The 23,691-nt window shown below is 46.0% G+C and overlaps 1 protein-coding gene across 1 annotated transcript in view; it reads left to right on the top strand.

Annotated features, from left to right (window-relative positions):
• The window catches only part of LOC119969776 (fer-1-like protein 4), a 427,310-nt gene extending 404,457 nt beyond the window's left edge, over window positions 1-22,853 (top strand). Inside the window, 5 exon segments of the mRNA XM_038803853.1 lie at window positions 2,703-2,801; window positions 5,370-5,611; window positions 12,012-12,286; window positions 17,982-18,082; window positions 22,546-22,853. Of these exon segments, the coding sequence (XP_038659781.1) occupies window positions 2,703-2,801; window positions 5,370-5,611; window positions 12,012-12,286; window positions 17,982-18,082; window positions 22,546-22,726 (898 nt within the window). The 3' untranslated portion in view covers window positions 22,727-22,853.
• The last annotated feature ends 838 nt before the right edge of the window (window positions 22,854-23,691 follow it).

Genomic DNA, 23,691 nt, shown 5'->3' on the forward strand with positions numbered 1-23,691 from the left:
TCCGGTAAGCCCCTGCCAGCTAGCTCCGCCCACAGGGAGCTGTATAAATATTCGTAAGTTTCATTGAGATGCCATTCTACAGCTGCCGCCGGAGGAATAGCATCTCACTGTAATTAAAGCCTCTCCTGTACTTCTCTCGAGTCTTTGCGTACAATTGTTAGCGGCACAACTATAAGACCACGCTACCGCCAGGGTGACGCCCGAGGAGCATTTGATGGGTTGTCACTTGCGCACGCGGTTGAGCCTCGTTTCGCCGGACACCGGGGTTAAGACCCGTGACTAGCAGGAATGGACCAGAAGGCAGCAAGCCCAACCCGTGAGAGTATTCACCACTGGCGACTCTGTTTACCTCTGGAATTTCACTGATGTGGTGTTATGGATTCAGGGAATGGTCAGACAACGCACTGGGCTGGTCTCGTATACGGTGTGGGTGAAAGGGAAGGACTCGAATCAGCAGTTGAACCATCTCCGGAACCGAGTGGAACAGGTACGCGAGGACTGATCGCGGATCCCCAACCTGGTGGGGCCCCTCCCTCAGGTACCCAGTGAGGCAGCTGGCCTCGGTGACACGGAAATGCGGGGGTTTGATCAGTCCGACCAGGAGTCGGACAGCGAGTTTTTGTCCACGGACATCGCCGCAGGTCCAGCGGTGACCGCCGAATGAAAGACTGTGGAACCTCCCAGACGTTCAACCAGGAAACGATGTTCCCCGGTCAGTTACACCTCTCCGGGCCCAGAGCAGGTGCCAGATAATCAGCCTTTGGCAAAGAGGGCAAAGGATTTCCCCCGTCTTGTTGAAATGAACGGCGTATCGGACTTGGCGGAGGGGGTGTTATAACCTGACATGAAGCCCAGGGATCTGCAACATCAGAATCCCTGTGGCATCACGGGAATACAAACTACCCAGATAAGGGGGCGTGGCTAACCCCCTTTCCTGCGGGCTGCTGGGATATAAACACCCCAGCTCAGGTGTGGACTGGGGCAGTTGACCCTTGGCAGAGTAGGATGATGGTAACCAGAATAAAACCAAACTTTTCCACAGACATAATTTCCGAGTGATCGCTTGCCTGAGACTTTACAATGTCCCTGCCTAGCACTGCCGAGCTGGATTACACATTTCATCATGGATAAGGATTCATGTCTTAGAAATCCACAGTCTGCTGCATTGTTACCAGTCCACATCTTAGTTCTGTATTTCAAATAACCTGGAATACAGTTTGTTAGGAAATAGCCAATTCCATCTTTAAATCCATCAATGTTTCTTGTTCCATGCCAACCCTCGCCCCACCCTGACCACTCCATGCTAATAATCTGTTCAAATGTTTTAATCACAAGTATTCAATATATTTCTCCAGCATTTCAAAGATGTGCGGGTTAGGTGGATTGGCCATGCTAAATTGCCCGTAGTGTCCTAAAAAAAAAGTAAGGTTAGGGGGGGGGGGGTTGTTGGGTAACGGGAATATGGTGGATACGTGGGTTTGAGTAGGGTGATCGTTGCTCGGCACAACGTCGAGGGCCGAAGGGCCTGTTCTGTGCTGTACTGTTCTATGTTCTATGTTCTATTTTCTACTTCATGAATTGAAAATATCATTTTGTGTGCAAAGGAAGCATGATTGACATCCAATTCATCCAAACCATTCATCATTTCAAACCTTTCTATCATTTTGTCCATCAGTCTTCTGTTATCAAGAGGGAAAAGACCAAGCAAGGATTTTGAGAATGGACATGCGCCCCGGCCTGAGCAGGGTCACTTTCTGGGCTTCCCATTGCTGCTGAATCCCTCTCACCAGCCTGAAAACTAAGGATGGAAGGGAAAGGGTCCTTAAGACATAATTAATTGGCCTTTTAAGGGGCCTCAATTGGGACAAAGGCAGGAGAGCCAGGCTAGGCCTCACCTGTTCCACTATAAAATTATGGAGTGGTCGGTGTGGGTGGGAGGCCGGAAGGAAAGAGATCTGAGGAATTTTAACCCCCCCACCTCAACTATTGGGGAACATAAAATCCTGTCCCTTGGATTGGCCAAACTCTCCCAATAATGTAATTCTCATATCTACTCGAATCAATTGTGTCGCCATTTGCTACACCCCCAAAACTGAATATCCTCCCCTGCTCCTCCTCAAATAACTCTGTTACCATCTCTGTATCCCTTTCAATAACAGAATATCTTCCCCCAACTGTGATCCCACAAGGACCAGATGCAATTTAAAGTTACGGTTGGAATTCTGTGGCCGTTGGAATTCTCTTTTCCATGCCCACATGTTTCCCGGCGGCATGGGGTGGCTTTGATGGGAAATCCCATTGACAAGGGATGGGAAGATAGATTCCCACCGCTAGCGAACGGTGCTCCGCCGCATAACCACTCAATCCCGCCCAACATCTTTCTCACATTACTCTATCTAGACATTCAGTACTATGTTTGCTGTACTGTGTGAATAGGAAAGGCTAAATATTGAAGCGGTCAGATCCTCCATGAGCTAAGCTTCTGTTGTATCATCTCTGCTTGGGGAAAGCTCTCATTCTCTAGCCTCATGTACATCAGTTTGCACAGGAACCTGCTGAAATGTACACATTGGAATTCCTAATATATTTTAATCCAGCTTTAAAAATGAGGAGTATTAATCAATTGATATCAATTTTTGATAAGTTACAGCAATATTTTATTCTTAATGACTGACAATATTTACACTTGTATGTTTTATTAGTTATGAACTGAGAGTCATTATCTGGAACACAGATGATGTGGCGCTTGATGACGTGAATCCACTGACAGGAGACCGGTCCAGTGACATCTACATCAAAGGGTATTCACTGAAATTATATTGTGTTGAGCTAAACAGTCTGAAGCCAAATTTACAGGATGGTGTTACTGACTAGACTAATGTCCCAAGTGCGAATCACTGTTCCTGGACACTGTCTAGATTCACACATGAAAAATAGGCATTTGGCCAAATTATTAAAAATTATTACATAAGAATTGGAGTAGGTCATTAGTTATGTCAAGCCTGCTCAACCAGGTCAAACCAAGTCTCCCACTTCAGCTGTACCTTCCTGCACTATTGGCAAATCTCTCAATTCCCTCGGTATCCAAAATTCTGGGGATAAGAATTTCAAAGATTCACAACCGTTAGAATGAAGAAATTGCTTCTTCTTTCCATCCTAAATAAACATGGGCCGTGATTCAGCAGGCTTGAGTACACTGAACGGCAGGTTTAGTGGACTGTTTCCTGGCCGCTGGGAGGCGAGGAAGGCAATCTTTAATTCCTCTCTGGCCACAGGGGAGGTACCAGAGGACTGGAGGACAGCTAATGTGGTTCCATTTTTCTAGAAGGATAGTAGAGATAAGTGAGGGAACTACAGGCCAGTGAGTCTCACGCCAATGGTGGGAAACTATTGGAGAAAATTCTGAAGAACAGAATCAATCTCCACTTGGAGGGACAAGATTTGATCAGGAATATTCAGCATGGCTTTGTCAGATGGAGGTCCTGCCTAACAAATTTGATTAAATTGTTTTGAGGAATTGACCAGGTGTATTATAATAATAATAGCCTTTAATAATCTTTATTAGTATCACAGTTAGGCTCACATTAACACTGCATTGAAGTCACTGCATAGTCACTGTATAGGTCAGGGTAGTGCAGTTGATGTCGTTTATATGGATTTCAGCAAAGCCTTTGACAAGGTCACACACAGGAGACCAATAAAGGAGATAAAAACACATGGGATCCAGGGTAACTTGGTAAATTGGATCCAAAATTGTTTAGAGATCGGAGACAGAGGGTCCATTCAAATAATCATCTAATGCCCTCTTGAACGCCTCAATTGAACCTGCCTCTACCACACTTCCAGGCGCGCATTCTGGACTCCAACCACTCGCTGTGTGAAAAGGTTTTTTCTTACATCACATCTGCTTCTTTTGCAAATCACTTTAAATCTGTAACCTCTCGTTCTTGATCTCTTTGAGTAGGAACAGTTTCTCCCATCTACTCTGTACAGTTTCCTCATGATTTTGAACATCTTTATCAAATCGCCTCTCAGCCGCCTTCTCTCCAAGGTGAACAGTCCCAATCTCTCCAATCTGTCCTCAGAACTGAAGTTTCTCATCCCTGGAACCATTCTTGTAAACCTCTTCCCCACTCTCTCCAATGTGTTCACATCCTTCCTATAGCGTGGCCCCCAGAACTGTTCACAATATTCCAGCTGAGGTCTAACTAGTGTCTGGTATACGTTAGCATAATATCCTTGCTCCTGCACTCTCAGTCCCTATTAATATAGGGGCTGGTTTAGCTCACAAGGCTAAATCGCTGGCTTTTAAAGCAGACCAAGCAGGCCAGCAGTACGGTTCGATTCCCGTACCAGCCTCCCCGGACAGGCGCCGGAATGTGGCGACTAGGGGCTTTTCACAGTAACTTCATTGAAGCCTACTCGTGACAATAAGCGATTTTCATTTTTATCATAAAGCTCAGAATAGTCTCTGCTTTGTTAACTGCTCTCGCCACCTGTCCTGCTGCCTTCATAGATCTCTGCACAGATATACCCAGGTCTCTCTGCACACTCTTTAGGCTTGTACTCCTTATTTTATATTGTCTCTCCATGTTTTTCCTTCCAAAATTAATAACTTCACATTCTCCCATCTACCATCTCCCTGCCCACTCCGTAGTATATCATAATACATCATAGAACATACAGTGCAGAAGGAGGCCATTCAGCCCATCGAGTCTGCACCGACCCACTTAAGCCCTCACTTCCACCCTATCCCCGTAACCCAATAACCCCTCCTAACCTTTATGGTCACTAAGGGCAATTTATCACGGCCAATCCACCTAACCTGCACATCTCTGGACTGTGAGAGGAAACCGGAGCACCCGGAGAAAACCCACGCAGCCACGGGGAGGATATGCAGACTCCGCACAGACAGTGACCCAGCGGGGAATCGAACCTGGGACCCTGGCGCTGTGCTATACACTTATGCTACCGTGCTGCCCACAAATCATTTGTCCACCTACCTGCCCATTCCACTTGTCTGCGCACTCCACCTATCTGCCCACTCCATCTGTCTGCCCACTCCACAACCTGTCTCTGTCCTTTTGAGGTTGCACACTGTCCTTCTCTATTTACAACACGTCCGAGTTTTATGTCACCCACAAACTTTGAAATTGTCCCCTGCACATCAAGATTCCGATCATTAACTTATATCAGGAAAAACAAGGGTCCCAATACGAGTCCCCAGTGGACACGACTATAAACCTTCTGCCAGCCTGAAAATTGTCCAAAATGTTACCCCCACTTTACCCGTGTAAACAGAAAAGTTGAATTTTCCAAAAAAAAACACACAACTTTCAATAAGTAAATGTTTCTGTTTAATTTCACAGTTGGTTAAAGGGTTTAGAAAATGATAAGCAAGAGACTGACGTCCACTTTAATTCTTTGACTGGAGAAGGGAATTTCAACTGGCGGTTTGTCTTCCGCTTTGACTATTTGCCGACGGAGAAGGCGATTGTTTATAAGAAGAAAGAGTCCATTTTCTCCTTGGAGGAATCAGAGTTTCGACAGCCTGCTGTTCTCCTGCTCCAAGTCTGGGATTTCGATTTGATTTCTGCAAATGATTTTCTTGGTAAGAATTTGAACTCTGTTTGGGCCCAGAATTGTTATTTGCGAAAAGGGTCAGAGACAGACACAGACAAAGACAGAGACACAGACAGAGATAGACAGAGACAGAGATAGACAGACAGAGATAGACAGAAACAGAGATAGACAGAGATAGACAGAGATAGACAGAGACAGACAGAGACAGACAAAGATAGACAGAGACAGACAGAGACAGACAGAGACAGACAGAGACAGACAGAGACAGACAGAGACAGACAGAGACAGACATAGACGGAGATAGACATAGACAGAGACAGAGATAGAACAGTACAGCACAGAACAGGCCCTTCGGCCCTCGATGTTGTGCCGAGCAATGATCACCCTACTCAAACCCACGTATCCACCCTATACCCGTAACCCAACAACTCCCCCCCTTAACCTTACTATTAGGACACTACGGGCAATTTAGCATGGCCAATCCACCTAACCCGCACATCTTTGGACTGTGGGAGGAAACCGGAACCCGGAGGAAACCCACGCACACACGGGGAGGACGTGCAGACTCCACACAGACAGTGACCCAGCCGGGAATCGAACCTGGAACCCTGGAGCTGTGAAGCATTTATGCTATAGACAGACAGAGATAGACAGAGACATAGAACAGTACAGCACAGAACAGGCCCTTCGGCCCTCGATGTTGTGCCGAACAATGATCACCCCACTTAAACCCACGTAACCCAACAATCCCCCCATTAACCTTACACTACGGGCAATTTAGCATGGCCAATCCACCTAATCCCGCACATCTTTGGACTGTGGGAGGAAACCGGAGCACCCGGAGGAAACCCACGCGCACACGGGGAGGACGTGCAGACTCCACACAGACAGTGACCCAGCCGGGAATCGAACCTGGGACCCTGGAGCTGTGAAGCATTGATGCTAACCACCATGCTACCGTGAGGCCGACAGAGACAGACAGAGACAGACAGAGACAGACAGAGATAGACAGAGATAGACAGAGACAGAGATAGACAGAGACAGAGATAGACAGAGACAGACAGAGACGCGAACAGTGAAAACAGAAACAGAGAGAGAACCCTTTTTTATTCATTGATTGGATGTGGACATCACAGACTGGGTCAGCATTTTATTGCCCATCCCTAATTACCCTTGAGGGGGCATTTGCTGTGGGCCTGGAGTCACATGTAGGCCAGACCAGGTAAGGATGACAGATTTCCTTCCCTAAAGGACATTAGTGAACCAGATGGTTTGTTATGACAATTGGCAATGGCTTCATGGTCATCATCAGACTTTCAAGTCCAGATTTTTATTGAATTAAAATGTCACCACCTGCAGTGGCGGGATTTGAACCTGGTCCCCAGAGCATTACCTTGTATCTCTGGTTTACCAGTCCAGTGACAATACCACTACAGCACCGTCTCTTTTTGAAGCTAAAGAGCAGGACCAGCAGAGTTGTGATCCCAGGATTGCTACAGGTGCCACGTGCAAGTGAGGCAAGGAACAGAGAGCGAGTGCAGCTGAACAGAGCTAGTACAGGAGGGAAGGCTTCAGATATGTGGATCATTGGGATATCTTCTGGGGAAGGTGGGACCTGTTCATGAAGGTCGGATTGCACCTAAACTGGAGGGGCACCAATATCCTGGGTGGGAGGTTTGCTAGAGCCCTTCGGGAGGGTTTAAACTAGTTTGGCAGGGGGATAGGAACCAGAGCTATGGATCAGAGGATAGGGCAGCTGTTGAACAGGCAGAAATAGTATGCAGCAAGTCTGCGAGGAAGGATATACTGTTGATAGGGCAAAGTTGCACTCAGTAGAATGGGTTAATGGGTCTGTTTCAATGCAAGGAGTGTCAGGAATAAGGGAGATGAACTTAGAGCATGGATTGGTACATGGAACTACAATGTTGTGACCATGATGGAGACATGGATTTTGCAGGGGCAGGAATGGTTGTTAGATGTTCCGGGGTTTAGATGTTTTAAGAAGAATAGGAAGGGAAGTAAAAGAGGAGGGGGAGTGGCACTGTTAATTAGGGAGTGCACCACAGCTGCAGAAAAGGAGGTAGTTGAGGAGGGTTTGTCGACTGAGTCAGTATGGGTGGAAGTTAGAAACAAGAAAGGAGCAGTCACTTTATTGGGAGTTTTCTATAGACCCCCCAATAGCAGCAGAGCGATAGAGGAACAGATTGGGCGGCAGATCTTGGAAAAGTGCAGAAGTAACAAAGTTGTTGTCATGGGTGACTTCAATTTCCCTAATATTGACTGGAACCTCCTTAGTGCAAATGGTTTGGATGGAGCAGATTTTGTCAGGTGTGTACAGGAAGGATTCCTGACTCAATATGTAGATAAGCCGACTGGGGGGGGGAGGCCATATTGGACTTGGTGCTTGGCAACGAACCAGGCCAGGTGTCAGACGTCTCGGTGGGAGAGCATTTCGGTGACAGTGACCACAACTCCTTGACCTTTACCATAGTCATGGAGAGGGATAGGAACACACAGTATGGGAAGGTATTTAATTGGGGGAGGGGAAATTATACACCTATTAGACAGAAGCTAAGGAGCATGAAGTGGGAACAATTGTTCTTGGGGAAATGCACAACAGTAATGTGGGGGTTGTTTAAGGAGCACATGCTGCAAGTGCTGGATAGTTTTGTCCCACTGAGACGAGAAAGGAATGAAGGAGCCTTGGATGACAAGAGAAGTGGAGCTTCTAGTCAAGAGGAAGAAGGAAGCTTACGTAAGGTTGAGGATGCAAGAATCTGACTCGGCTCTAGAGAGTTACAAGGTAGCCAGGAAGGAACTCAAAAATGGACTGAGGAGAGCTAGAAGGGGCCACGAAAAAGCCCTGGCAGGAAGGATTATGGAAAATCCCAAGGCGTTCTACACTTATATGAGAAGTAAGAGGATGATCAGAGTGAGAGTAGGGCCGATCAGGGATAGTGGAGGGAACTTGTGCCTAGAGTCTGAGGAGATAGGGGAGGCCCTAAATGAATATTTTGCTTCAGTATTCACTAGAGAGAGGGACCTTGTTGCTCATGAGAACAGTGTGAATTAAGTTAATAGATTCGAACAGGTTGTTATTAAGAAGGAGGATGTGCTGGAAATTTTGAGAAGCCTCAGGGTAGATAAGTTCCCTGGGCCAGATGGGATATACCCAAGGCTACTACAGGAAGCGAGGGAGGAGATTGCTGCGCTATTGGCGATGATCTTTGCATCCTCACTCTCCACTGGAGTAGTACCGGATGATTGGAGGGAAGCGAATGTTGTTCCCCTGTTCAAGAAAGGGAATCGGGAAATCACTGGGAATTACAGACCCATCAGTCTTACGTCTGTGGTGAGTATTGGAAAGGATTCTGAGAGTTAGGATTTATGATTATTTAGAAAAACATAGTTTGGTTAAAGATAGTCAGCATGGCTTTGTGAGGGGCAGGTCATGCCTTACAAGCCTCATTGAATTCTTTGAGGATGTGACGAGACACATTGATGAAGGTTGGGCAGTAGATGTGGTGTGTATGGATTTCAGTAAGGCATTTGATAAGGTTCCCCATGGTAGGCTCATTCAGAAAGTTAGGGTGCATGGGATACAGGGAAATGTGTCTGTCTGGATACAGAATTGGCTGGCCGAAAAAAGACAGTGAATGGTATTGGATGGAAAGTATTCCACCTGGAAGTTGGTGACCAGTGGTGTACCGCAAGGATCTGTTCTGGGACCTCTGCTCTTTGTGGTTTTTATAAATGACTTGCCTCGTACATCTCCTCTAAACCTTGCCCCTCGCACCTTAAACCTATGCCCCCTAGTAATTAACCCCTCTACCCTGAGGAAAAGACTCTGACTATCCACTCTGTTTGTGACCCTCATAATTTTGTAGACCTCTATCAAGTTGCCCCTCAACCTCCGTCGTTCCAGTGAGAACAAACCGAGTTTATTCAACTGCTCCTCATAGCTAATGCCCTCCATACCAGGCAATATCCTGGTAAATCTCTTCTGCACCCTCTCTAAAGCCTCCACATCCTTCTGGTAGTGTGGTGACCAGAATTGAACACTATACTCCAAGTGTGGCCTAACTAAGGTTCTATACAGCTGCAACATGACTTGCCAATTCTTATACTCAATGCCCCGGCCAATGAAGGCAAGCATGCCGTATGCCTTCTTGACTACCTTCTCCACCTGTGTTGCCCCTTTCAGTGACCTGTGGACCTGTACACCTAGATCTCTCTGATTGTCAAGACTCTTGAGGGTTCTAACATTCACTGTATATTCCCTACCTGTATTAGGCCTTCCAAAAATTCAATACCTCACATTTGTCCGGATTAAACTCCATCTCCCATCTCTCTGCCCAAGTCTCCAAACAATCTATATCCTGCTGTATCCTCTGACAGTCCTCATCGCTATCCGCAATTCCACCAACCTTTGTGTCGTCTGCAAATGTACTAATCAGACCAGTTACATTTTCCTCCAAATCATTTATATATACTACGAACAGCAAAGGTCTCAGCAAGAAAGTTTCCAACATTGCCATAGTTTGTTGACAATTGTGCCGCTGGCTGGGGGGCTTCTGCCAGGGCCGGGGGGGAGTAGTGGGGGTGACCAGGAGGTGGGCTGTGGGGTCGGGGTGGACGGGCATGGAACACCATTGCCTCAGCCGGCAAGGCAGCCATGCAGCTGCGCACACCGCTAACAGCCCACTGTGAACTTAGGGCAACCGGTCGTATAGGTGTCCCCCCTGGGCACTCCCCTGGGTGCCAGCTGGCCCCAGCCAGCCCATCAGCTGTATGGACACAGTCCAGGACAACCAGTGCCATCTTGTGGGCTGGGATGGTGTGTGTGGGGGGTGTAATGTGTATGTAGCTTGTCAGCCTCCCGAGTGTCAATCATGGACCCGGCGAATCCAGCACCGTTTCTCATTGGAATCGATTGTGTTCCATGAAGCACCGGTGCTAGCCCCTCAGTGGTAGCAGAATCGGTTCAGGTGCAGCGCTGATGTTTCACGGATTCTCCGTTGGCGCCGACACTTTGGCGCCAACACTTTGTCTTAGAAACAGAGTTTCCAGCCCACTTTTTTTTATCTCAAGGAGATGAGGTCAGTGCTGGGTGGAGCTCAGATAGACACAGAGCTATTTTGAATAGCATTAGAAGTTTTAATGTGTTGGGGAGCACTGAAAGAAAAACTCTTATTTTGCAAGCCTTTTGTGACTACAAGAGAGGTAGATTTCTTTCCCAATGAGATAGCTTTAAAAGTGATAATATTTAAAAACAGAGCAGTCTTGTCGGGAGACACGGGAAAGACTGAAACAACTCAAGTGAAGCAGCCATTTGAAGACATTCAGATAGAGTCTGAAGGGGTTCGCACAAGAGTCAGAATCTGCTTTGTAATGCATGTACCACTTTAGGCCTTTATTATTTGAGCTGGACTGAGAGCTGTATTGTATTTTCTTGTTGTTTAATGGGAAATTGAATAGTAGTTTAAGGTGTATACATGTAAGTGGTACTTTTCGGGTTTGAAGTTAAAATATTTAATATTGTAGTTATATTAAAGTTTTGTTTTAAAATAACCAAGCGCTATTTCTTCATGCAATCACTTCTGGAGCGAATCGATCTTTCCACAGTTTTATAAAAATATATATTGAGGTTTCAGTCCAGTGTACGGTATGGGGTCTGGTCTGGGATCATAATAAAACCCAAACAAACAAATTAAATTGAAAATAGAAGCACAAACAGTCTAAATGCATTGAGTAAAAAATTATACAGAGATTTTCTTTGTCCATCAAAGGAGGCAGGAAAACACAGTTTAAAAATAAGCATTTTCCCATTTAAGACAGATAAGAATTGTTTTCTGTCAATGTGATGGATCTTTGGAACTCTCTTCCCCAGAGATAACTTGAGGCCAGGTCATTGAATATTTTAAAGCAGAGTTAGATAGATTCTTGACTAACGAGGAGGCCAAAGTTTATTGGGGGGGGGGGGGGGGGGGGGGTAGATAGATCGTGTAGTTGAGGCCACAATCAGTCCAGCCATGATCTTATTGAATGGTGGTGCAGGCTCGAGGGGCCGAATAGCCCTCATTTGTATGTTCATATTGGATTATATTTGTAATTACAAAATATGACATAAATCCAATTTGTAGTTATAAACCTGCCCATTGTCTCTGATCCTGAAAAGATGCTTGAAGTGATTACTGGGAATGATGCTGGAACAACAAGCACATAAATCATGCAGTAAATATTCATTTCCCAAAGTTTAATATTTTTTTGAAAATCCTAATTAATGCAAAAATCTAAAGGTGAAACCAGGGTCTCGGACTATTTTGCTAACGTTAAGCACCCAAGTGTGATCGTAGCAGGATCAATAATCATTTGTGTAATTGTGGTCACAGGTGATTATTGCTAGTGAATTACTTCTGTTGCTACAGGTTCTATCGAATTGAAGCTATATGATATGATCCGAGGAACAAAGACTACTGAACAATGTACCATCAAGATGGCAAAAGAGAAAGCAGGTCCGCGCACCTCCATCATAAGAAGCAAGCGGATCAAAGGATGGTGGCCATTGATCAAAGTTAAAGAAATTGAAGATGAGGAAGAAGATGGAGAAAACAAGAAAAAGAAGAAAAAGAAGAAAAAGAAGAAAGTGAAAATAGAGGATGTCGAGTTTACTGACAGCTCAAATAATACTTATATACTCAGGGTAAGATGCTGATTCTCACTGATATCTTCAGCTGAATGATAGATACCAGAAACTGAGGGCAACCTGAGTTAGTAAATTTTCCTTCTGCTGCTAAGGTCCAAAGTAGAAAAAGTCCCAACATTATTCAGTTCAAATAGTCGTTTGGTAGACAGACATTGAGTTTTGCTGAAAAAATAAATTTTGTGGAAGCTTTTCATCTTGTACTCATCAGAACAGTGTCAGGGGAAAGAACAACTTTATACTATATGTAAAGTGAGTGTTGATTGGTTGGTAAGTGGACTGTGAGACATTGCCATGGACAATGTACCATTTACAAATTATGCTGACAACCCATTTAAGATTGTCAACTGGACTCGCAGTGTGGTGCATTATCATGTACTAAAATGAAATGAAAACCGCTTATTGTCACAAGTAGGCTTCAAATGAAGTTACTGTGAAAAGCCCCTAGTTGCCACATTTTGGCGCCTGTTCGGGGAAGCTGGTACGGGAATTGAACCGTGCTGCTGGCCTGCCTTGGTCTGCTTTCAAAGCCAGTGATTTAACCCAGTGTGCTAAACCAGCCCCTAAATATATTAATACACAGGGCCCTGCTCTTTGCAGACAGAAAGAACATGTACACACATTGCGCCTGTTTCAGCTAAACAAAATGAGTGATAGCCATTAGCTGTTTCATTTCTCAGGGCAATGCTATGACTAATCAGAGTCAAACAACCTGGTTTAAATTTTGAAACAATGCTTGGCAATTAACTGTCAGTCACCATTAACCGGTGTATTCTCCATGACAATGGCTCTACCAATCAGAGTCTACTTGCCAACCAGTCAGCACTTTCTTCTCACAGAATCATGGAATCATAGAAAAGTTACAGCACAAAAGGAGGCCATTTGTGGGCAGCACGGTAGCACAAGTGGATAGCACTGTGGCTTCACAGCGCCAGGGTCCCAGGTTTGATTCCCTGCTGGGTCACTGTCTGTGCGGAGTCTGCATATCCTCCCCGTGGCTGCGTGGGTTTTCTCCGGGTGCTCCGGTTTCCTCTCACAGTCCAGAGATGTGCAGGTTAGGTGGATTAACTGTACTAAATTGCCCTTAGTGACCAAAAAGGTTAGGAGGGGTTATTGAGTTACAGGGATAGGGTGGAAGTGAGGGCATAAGTGGGTCGGTGCAGACTCAATGGGCCGAATGGCCTCCTTCTGCACTGTATGTTCTATGTTCCATTCAGCCCATCTTGTCCATGCCAGCCCGAGGACATCCAGGTTCACTTACTAATCTCACCTTCCTGTACCCAGTCCATAACCCTGTATCTTCGAGCACTTAAGCAGATCCAGGTACTTTTTAAAAGAGTTTAGGATCTCTGCCTGCACCACCAACTCGAGCAGCGAATTCCAGACTCCCACTACCCTCTGCATAAAAAAAGGTCCTTCCTCACATCCCCTCCACACCTTCTGCCTCTTATCTTGAATCTGTGTCTCCTGGTTCTAGAATTCTACACAAAGGGAAACAATTTTATCCTGTCCGCTCTATCACTTCCTCTCATAATTTTTTACACCTCAATCAAGTCACCCCTCATCCTTTTTTGTTTCAAGGTAATTAACCTCAACCTATCCAATCTCTCCTCGTAGCTACACTTTTCCAGCCCTGGCAACATTCTTGTAAACCTCCTCCGCCCTCTCTCCAGAGCAATAACATCCTTTTGAAATGTGTGAGCCTTTTAAGGAAAGGTTGATTAGAGTGCAGGACAGACATGTTCCTGTGAAAATGAAAGATAGAAATGGCAAGATTAGGGAACCATGGATGACGGGTGAAATTGTGAAACTAGCTAAGATGAAAAAGGAAGCATACATAGGATCGAGGCAACTCAAAACTGATGAAGCTTTGGAGGAATATCGGGAAAGTAGGACGAATCTCAAACGCGCAATAAAGAGGGCTAAAAGGGGTCATGAAATATCTTTGGCTAACAGGGTTAAGGAAAATCCCAAAGCATTTTATTCGTATGTAAGGAGCAAGAGGGTAACTAGAGAAAGGATTGGCCCACTCAAAGACAAAAGAGGGAATTTATGCGTGGACTCAGAGGAAATGGGTGAGATTCTTAATGACTACTTTGCATCGGTATTCACAAAGGAGAGGGACAAGACGGATGTTGAGGCTAGGGGTGGATGTTTAAATACTCTCGGTCAAGTTTCATACGGAAGGGGGAAGTTTTGGGTATTCTAAAAGGCATTAAGATGGACAAGTCCCCAGGACCGGATGGGATCTATCCCAGGTTACTGAGGGAAGCGAGGGTCGAAATAGCTGGGGCCTTAACAGATATCTTTGCAGCATCCTTGAGCACGGGTGAGGTCCCGGAGCACTGGAGAATTGCTAATGTTGTCCCTTTGTTTAAGAAGGGTAGCAGGGATAATCCAGGCAATTATAGACCTGCGAGCTTGACGTCAGTGGTCGGCAAACTGTTGGAGAAGATACTGAGGGATAGGATCTATTCACATCTGGAAGAAAATAGACTTATCAGTGATAGGCAGCATGGTTTTGTGCAGGGAAGGTCATGTCTTACAAACCTAATAGAATTCTTTGAGGAAGTGACAAAGTTAATTGATGAGGGAAGGGCTGTAGATGTCATACATGGACTTTAGTAAGGTGTTTGATAAGGTTTCCCATGGCAGGTTGATGGAAAAAGTGAAGTCGTATGGGGTTCAGGGTGTACTAGCTAGATGGATAAAGAACTGGCTGGGCAACAGGAGACAGAGAGTAGTGGTGGAAGGGAGTGTCTCAAAATGGAGAAGGGTGACTAGTGGTGTTCCACAGGGATCCGTGCTCGGACCACTGTTGTTTGTGATCTACATAAATGACCTGGAGGAAGGTATAGGTGGTCTGGTTAGCAAGTTTGCAGATGATACTAAGATTGGTGGAGTTGCAGATAGCGAGGAGGACTGTCAGAGAATACAACAAAATATAGATAGATTGGAGAGTTGGGCAGAGAAATGGCAGATGGAGTTCAACCCAGGCAAATGCGAGGTGATGCATTTTGGAAGATCCAATTCAAGAGCAGATTATATGGTCAATGGAAGTGTCTTGGGGAAAATTGATGTGCAGAGAGATCTGGGAGTTCAGGTCCATTGTACCCTGAAGGTGGCAACGCAGGTTTATAGAGTGGTCAAGAAGGCATACAGCATGCTTGGCTTCATCAGACGGGGTATTGAGTACAAGAGTTGGCAGGTCATGTTACAGTTGTATAGGACTTTGGTTCGGCCACATTTGGAATACTGCATGCAGTTCTGGTCGCCACATTACCAGAAGGATGTGGATGCTTTAGAGAGGGTGCAGAGGAGGTTCACCAGGATGTTGCCTGCTATGGAGGGTGCTAGCTATGAAGAAAGGTTGAGTAGATTAGGATTGTTTTCGTTGGAAAGACGCAGGTTGAGGGGGGACCTGATTGAGGTCTACAAAATTATGAGAGGTATGGACAGGGTGGATAGCAACAAGCTTTTCCCAAGAGTGGGGGTGTCAGTTACAAGGGGTCACGATTTCAAATTGAGAGGGGGAAAGTTTAAGGGAGATGTGCGTGGGAAGTTTTTTACGCAGAGGGTGGTGGGTGCCTGGAACGCTTTACCAGCGGAGGTGGTAGAGGCGGGCACGATAGCATCATTTAAGAAGCATCTAGACAGGTATATGAATGGGCGGAAACAGAGGGAAGTAGACCGTGGAAAATAGGCGACAGGTTTAGATAAAGGATCTGGATCGGTGCAGGCTGGGAGGGCCGAAAGGCCTGTTCCTGTGCTGTAATTTTCTTTGTTCTTTGTTCTTCTTCCTGTAATGTGGTGACCAGAACTGCACACAATATTCCAGTTGTGGCCTCACCAGTGTTTTATACAATTCCAACATTATATCCTTACTCTTATATTCTATATCTCTGCCAGTCAAGGAGAAAATTCAATTTGCTTTCTTAATAACCTTGTCTACTTAAAGTTGTCATTACCCCGACATTGGTACTTGTGCATTTATCCTGATGAAAGGCTTTGATAAAATGTATTTTTTCAACAATACTCCTTATTCAGTTCGCAGAGAAAGGCACACTAATGTGAATATGTTCCTGAGAATTGTAATCCTGTCTGGATTAGTTCATTCAGGAGAGAAGAGAATTGGGGATGAAAACAATAAACCTTAATTTTCAGTTAGACTCTATTGAAATGTCAGAATAATTTGTAAAAGAGCAACATCACTCTGACCCAGTTCTAAATAAAATCATTGGATGACCTGACTGTCAATTTATAGTTGGCTAAGGGCAGCACGGTGGCGCAGTGGTTAGCACTGCGGCCTCACGGCGCCGAGATCTCAGGTTCGATCCTGGCTCCGGGTCACTGTCCGTGTGGAGTTTGCACATTCTCCCCGTGTCAGCTCCGGTTTCGCCCCCACAACCCAAAGATGTGCAGGGTAGGTGGATTGGCCACGCTAAATTGCCCTGAATTGGAAAAAATGAATTGGGTACTCTAAAAAAAAATTAAAACTTATAGCTGGCTGGGTTCTCCTGTTTTGTGATCATTATACAAATGTTGTTCTCAACTGAACAGCCTCCTGTGCCATTGTGTCTCTGAGGACTGAATTTGATGCTGAAAGTGGGAGTCCCACTTATCCCATTGAATGGACACTGGGCAGTTAATTGGCTCGAGACGGACCCTCCTTCCTCACCACAGAGAATGTCCTGCCTCAGATTGATGCCAACCAATCAAATAGGCGGCGGCTCTCATGACCCAGGAGCATCACTGGGGGCAGTGGTCACTCCTGGGACTGCTGCAAATTCCAAAACAAAGTGAACTATGATGGAGTCAGGACAAAAGCAAGTCTGGGGTTTAGCCTGAGTCACACTGGTAGGCCTGATGATAGGGGTTGGGGGGGGGGGGGGGGGGGTGGCAGGGTAGACAGGAAGAGTGGAAATGCAGTGGGTATAATCTTTAGGGGGTCTTGAATTGGCACAACAGGCCCAAAATGGAGAAACCCTCCTCGTCTGGCTGGCAGCCCACCAGATTTCACAATAGTGTGAAGGCAACTTGGCAGAGGCCTCCCCATTATTGACGACATAAGAGCTTAATTTGGCCCACAGGCAGGTGAACTGCCCAATACCTCACCCACCAAGGGTGAAATCACAGTGGAGGCATCTGGGGCAAGGCAGTAGGCACTGAGACACTTACATGGTGCCCTATTTTATGGCAGCCCCATTTGCCTTCCCACCCCCAGGCACCCATTAAATTCTGGCCAAAAACTCAACGTGTTTTCTCTTTACGCAGTGTCACCTCTTTTCCGTCATGTTGATATCTTTGTTAATACAGCAAAGGTTTTGCAACAGTGATGTAATTTCTTTGAGGGACAGACTTTCACACTCCAGGTTTTTAATGCTGTTTTATGTTTGTTGTCTCTGTGGGGAACACCTCTTGGTTCTGAGTTGTGGGATCAAACCCGACTCCTGTCTAGAGCAAGGCTGAGAGTTTGCTGCTTTTCAGGAGATGTTCAGCTTGGATCCTAATTGTCCGGATCAGATGCCATGGCACTATACGCAAGGTAGAACAGGGAATCTTCCTCGTATCGTGTGTAAGATTTTCCCCTCAAACAGTGACAGCTAAACGTGGATGATATCGGGGGAAGGTCAGGTGAGACAGTTTTAGTGAGAAGATAAGAAGCTTAGTTACTATTAATTCTTGTTTATGACAGGGGAAAATAGAGGCAGAGATACACTTGCTGACTGCAGAGGAAGCAGAAAAAAGTCCTGTTGGCCTCGGTCGGAAGGAACCAGAACCACTGGAAAAGCCCAAGTAAGTCAATAAAAATTATAAATGCTGCAAATCTGACAGAAAAAAACATTGGAAATGCTCAATCAGTCTGTCCGTGCCCGTGTCCGTGCCCATGTCCGTGCCCGTGTCCGTGCCCATGTCCATGTCCGTGGAGACAGTGGGGAGCTAACATCATTATCAGAACTGAAATATGATATATATAGAACATAGAACATAGAACATAGAACTATACAGCGCAGTTCAGGCCCTTCGGCCCACGATGTTGCACCGACATGGAAAAAAACTAAAGGCCATCTAACCTACACTATGCCCTTATCATCCATATGCTTATCCAATAAACTTTTAAATGCCCTCAATGTTGGTGAGTTCACTACTGTTGCAGGTAGGGCATTCCACGGCCTCACCACTCTTTGCGTAAAAAACCCACCTCTGACCTCTGTCCTATATCTATTACCCCTCAATTTAAGGCTATGTCCCCTCGTGCTAGCCATCTCCATCCGCGGGAGAAGGCTCTCGCTGTCCACCCTATCTAGCCCTCTGATCATTTTGTATGCCTCTATTAAGTCACCTCTTAACCTTCTTCTCTCTAACGAAAACAACCTCAAGTCCATCAGCCTTTCCTCATAAGATTTTCCCTCCATACCAGGCAACATCCTGGTAAATCTCCTCTGCACTCGTTCCAAAGCTTCCACGTCCTTCCTATAATGAGGCGACCAGAACTGTACGCAATATTCCAAATGCGGCCGTAGTAGAATTTTGTACAACTGCAACATGACCTCATGGCTCCGGAACTCAATCCCTCTACCAATAAAGGCCAAATTAGTTGTCCAAAGAGTATTTGCCAAAGAGTTTAAACTAAAAGCACAAGGATTTGGGAACTTATGCGAGGCGTCGGAGGAGGAAACAAGGACAAAAACAAAAGGCAAAGGGGAATAAGAAAAGTGATAGGCAGAGAAACCAAGAGCCAGTTGTTCAGGATCCTCTTGGAAGGAGTGATCACAGCATGCTAGAATTTAAAATTCAGATTGAGCGAGAGAGGACAGAGTTCCATACTAGAGTTTTAGCCTTGGGCAGCGGTAATTATACAGGCCAGATGAAAGAGTTGGCCCAAGTAGACTAGGCACAAATAATTAAGGGTAGGACAGTTGAGGAACAATGGTGGATGTTCAGGGAGATATTAAATACCTCTTAATTAAAGTATATTCCTGAGAGGAAGGGGAATTGTAAAAAGGAGAAAAACATTCCATGACTAAACAAGGAAGTCATGGAAGACATAAAGGCAGAAACTAGAGTATACCAGACTGCAAAAGCTGGTGATAAATTGGAGGATTGGGAGAACTTTAAGGTTCAGCAAAAGGCTACGAAAAATAAAATCAAAAGAACTAAGATGAACTATGAAAGGAAGCTAGCAAAAAACATAAACACTGATACCAAAAGCTTCTATAAGTATATAAAGAGGAAGAGAATATCTAAATTAAATGTTGACCCTGTAGAAGACGTTATTGGTGAGGTAATAATGTGAAACATAGAGATGGCAGAGGCACTGAAACAATATTTTGCCTCTGTCTTCACGGTAGAAGATCATAAATAATTTCCAAAAACTACAGTTAATGCAGGGGAACTTGGTGCAATCACCATTACTAGGGAGACAGTATTGAATAAACTGATGGGGCTAAAGGCAGATAAGCCTCCGGGACCTGATGGTCTGCATCCTAGGGTATTAAGGGAGGTGGACGCATTGGTTATGATATTTCAGAATTCCCTGGATTTTGGAAATGTCCCAGTGGATTGGAAACATGCTAATGTGACACCCCTATTCAAAAAGGGAAAGAGGCAAAAAGTAGGAACTATAGACTAGTTCGCTTGACCACTGTGGTGGGGAAGTTGATGAAATCAATCATTAAGGAGGCGATGACTAAACATTTGAAAAGATAAAGCTCAATCCACCATTGTCAGCATGGTTTTATGAAGGGTAAGTCATGATTGACAAACTTGCTTGAATTCTTTGAGGACATAGCCAGCAAGGTGGATAATGGGGAACCTGTGGGTGTGGACTTTCTCTAAACTTTCAGAAGGTGTTGAAATGAAATGAAATGAAAATCGCTTATTGTCACGAGTAGGCTTCAAATGAAGTTACTGTGAAAAGCCCCTAGTCGCCACATTCCGGCGCCTGTTCAGGGAGGCTGTTACGGGAATCGAACCGTGCTGCTGGCTTGCCTTGGTCTGCTTTCAAAGCCAATGATTAGCCCTGTGCTAAACAGCCCCTGTTTGACCAGGTGCCGCATAAAAGATGGTGAAATTGCAGGGGATTGAGGGGAGAGTACTAGATTGAATTGAGGATTGGGTGACTGACAGAAAGCAGAGGGTTGGGATAAATGGGTCCTTCTCTGGGTGGCGAACTGTAACTAGCGGGGGTGCTGCAGGGGTCAGTCCTCGGACCTCAACTGTTTACAATCTATATCAATGATCTGCAAACCGGGACAGAGTGTAACATAGCAAGATTTGCGGATGATACTAAAATAGGTGGGAAAGCAGGCAGTGAAGAGGAGATACAGATTATACAGATGGATTATAGATAGTCTATGAGATTGGGGCAAAATTTGGTAAACGGAGTTTAATGTAGATAAGTGTGACATTATCCACACTGGCTGAAAAAATAGAAAGGCAAATTATTATCTAAATGGAAGTTAATTCAAAATGTGTCTGGGCAGAGTGATCTGGGTGTCTTTGTTCATGACTCACAGAAAATTGCAATGGAGGTACAGCATGTAATTAAAAAGGCAAATGGAATGTTAGTGTTTATCAGTGGGCTAGACAGATGGTTTGTAATGCAGAACAAAGCCAGCAGCCCGGGTTCAATTCCCGTACCAGCTTACCCAAATTATTATATATTTTATTGCAGAAGGACTGGAGTATTAAAGTAGAGAAGTGTTGTTGCAATTGTATAGGGTGTTGGCGAGAATACATCTGGAGTATTGTGTCCAGTTTTGGCCTCCGTATTTGGGGAAGAATGTGGGGCAGTATTGTCGCCAGTTCAGAGGACGTTCACCAGATTGATTCCAGAGATGAAAGGGTTGACGTATGAGGAGAAATTAAACAGTTTGGGCTTATACTCGCTGGAGTTTAGAAGGATGAGAGGGGATCTGATTGAGGTGTATGAAATACTCAAGGGGATTGATAAAGTAAACGTAGACCAAATGTTCCCCTTTGTGGGGCAGTCGAGAACCAGAGGTCACAGATATAGGTTGAGAGGCGGTAGATTTAGAACTGAGATGAGGAGGAACTACTTCTCGCAGAGGGTGGTGAATTTGTGAAACTCACTGCCCCATAGTGCGGTGGAATCTGAGTCATTAAATGGTTTCAAGAGGAGATAGATAAATTTCTGATTTACTTGTGCTGCCGCTGTGCTGGATTAAAGGGATATGGGGAACAGAAGAACTGGGCAGCACGGTAGCAGAGTGGGTAGCATTGTGGCTTCACAATGCCAGGGTCCCAGGTTCGATTCCTGGCTTGGTTCACTGTCTGTGCGGAGTCTGCACGTTCTCCCCGTGTCTGTATGGGTTTCCTCCGGGCGCTCCACACTCAGTCATTTTAGCTTCACCTTCTCCCAGATTCACCTGACCCCAAACACACTCTTGTTTAGCCAAGCAGCCACTCACTGTGAAGCATGAGAAGCCTCCCTTTGATAGGCCTCAAAAACAATGCCTTGGAAACTGGATTAAACCTGTTGAACAGTTAACCAGCTGCAGCTGAGAGTGACTCAGCTGACTCCTGGCAGAAAGGCTCACCAGCCTAGCCCACTGGGAAAAGCTGCTCCAACGCGGAGCACGGCGGAGGAGAAAGAGAAAAACATTTCACCCCTCCCAAGAGGGCACAGTTCAGCCCCGAATAGCTCCAGCCCATTATAAACTAAACCAAGCACAGAGCATTGAAAACAATAAAGGAACAACGCCACCAGCTGCCGAGGCAGTGGCTCTCTCCTCCCAACCCCCAAACCAGCTTTTAGTAACTAGATTAAAGGACTAATTTAATTTGAAATTAGCCCTGAAATTAAGTTAATTGCTACTTACCCGTTACAACTTACACCTTGATCTCTCTCTTTTCACCCACCTCCAAAAGCACTCTCGTGGCTTCTACATTGAATTGTCTGCAATGTGGATTTTATTCCAATTCTGCCATAGGGCAATGAGTGAGGTAAAGGTGAGGAATGTGTAATACCTTCAGTAAGGCTATTGCCACAAGATACTTTGGCTGTGGAGAAAGGGGAACATTGTAGAGAGTACGTCCCAGAAAGAGCATTTGTAATTGAGGTATTGTCATAGGAGGGGTGAATGGGAAATTATGTAACACAGCTTGATTGACACTCCAGTTTTGTAAATGTCTTCAGACAACAGACCTCGATATAAGAAATATGTCATTACTGCTTGCTTAATATTCTTCATATTAGCCGATCGATTAATTTGTGTATTTTCCTCCATCTCCAGTCGGCCCAATACATCCTTCAACTGGTTCATGAATCCTTTGAAATCCTTTGTCTACTTTATCTGGAGGAACTACAAGTGGTATATCATTGGTCTGCTCGTCATAGTCATCCTCGCTCTCTTTATATTCCTCATCCTTTACACAATGCCACAGTTTATCAGTGAGAAGATTATCAATGGCTAATATCTCGCACTAGCATCACACCACCACACGCACATCTCCGACACGGCGACATCTCTGACACGGCGACATCTCCGACACGGCGACATCTCCGACACGGCGACATCTCCGACACGGCGACATCCCCAACACGGCGACATCTCCGACACGGCGACATCCCCGACACGGCGACATCTCCGACACGGCGACATCTCCGACACGGCAACATCTCCGACACGGCGACATCCCCGACACGCTGACATCTCTGACACGGCGACATCTCCGACACGGCGACATCTCCGACACGGCGACATCTCTGACACGCTGACTTCTCCGACACGGCGACATCTCCGACACGGCAACATCTCCGACACGGCGACATCCCCGACACGCTGACTTCTCCGACACGGCGACATCTCCGACACGGCGACATCTCCGACACGGTGACATCCCCGACACGGCGACATCTCCGACACGGCGACATCTCCGACACGGCGACATCTCCGACACGGCGACATCTCCGACACGGCGACATCCCTGACACGGCGACATCCCCGACACGGCGACATCTCCGACACGGCGACATCTCCGACACGGCGACATCTCCGACACGGCGACATCTCTGACACGCTGACTTCTCCGACACGGCGACATCTCCGACACGGCGACATCCCCGACACGACAACATCTCCGACACGGCGACATCTCCGACACGGCGACATCTCCGACACGGCGACATCCCCGACACGGCGACATCTCCGACACGGCGACATCTCCGACACGGCGACATCCCCGACACGCTGACTTCTCCGACACGGCGACATCTCCGACACGGCGACATCTCCGACACGGCGACATCCCCGACACGCTGACTTCTCCAACACGGCGACATCTCCGACACGGCGACATCTCCGACACGGCGACATCTCCGACACGGCGACATCTCCGACACGGCGACATCTCCGACACGGCGACATCTCCGACACGGC

The sequence above is a fragment of the Scyliorhinus canicula genome, chromosome 7 (assembly GCF_902713615.1).
Source record: "Scyliorhinus canicula chromosome 7, sScyCan1.1, whole genome shotgun sequence".
Classification (NCBI taxonomy): domain Eukaryota; kingdom Metazoa; phylum Chordata; class Chondrichthyes; order Carcharhiniformes; family Scyliorhinidae; genus Scyliorhinus; species Scyliorhinus canicula.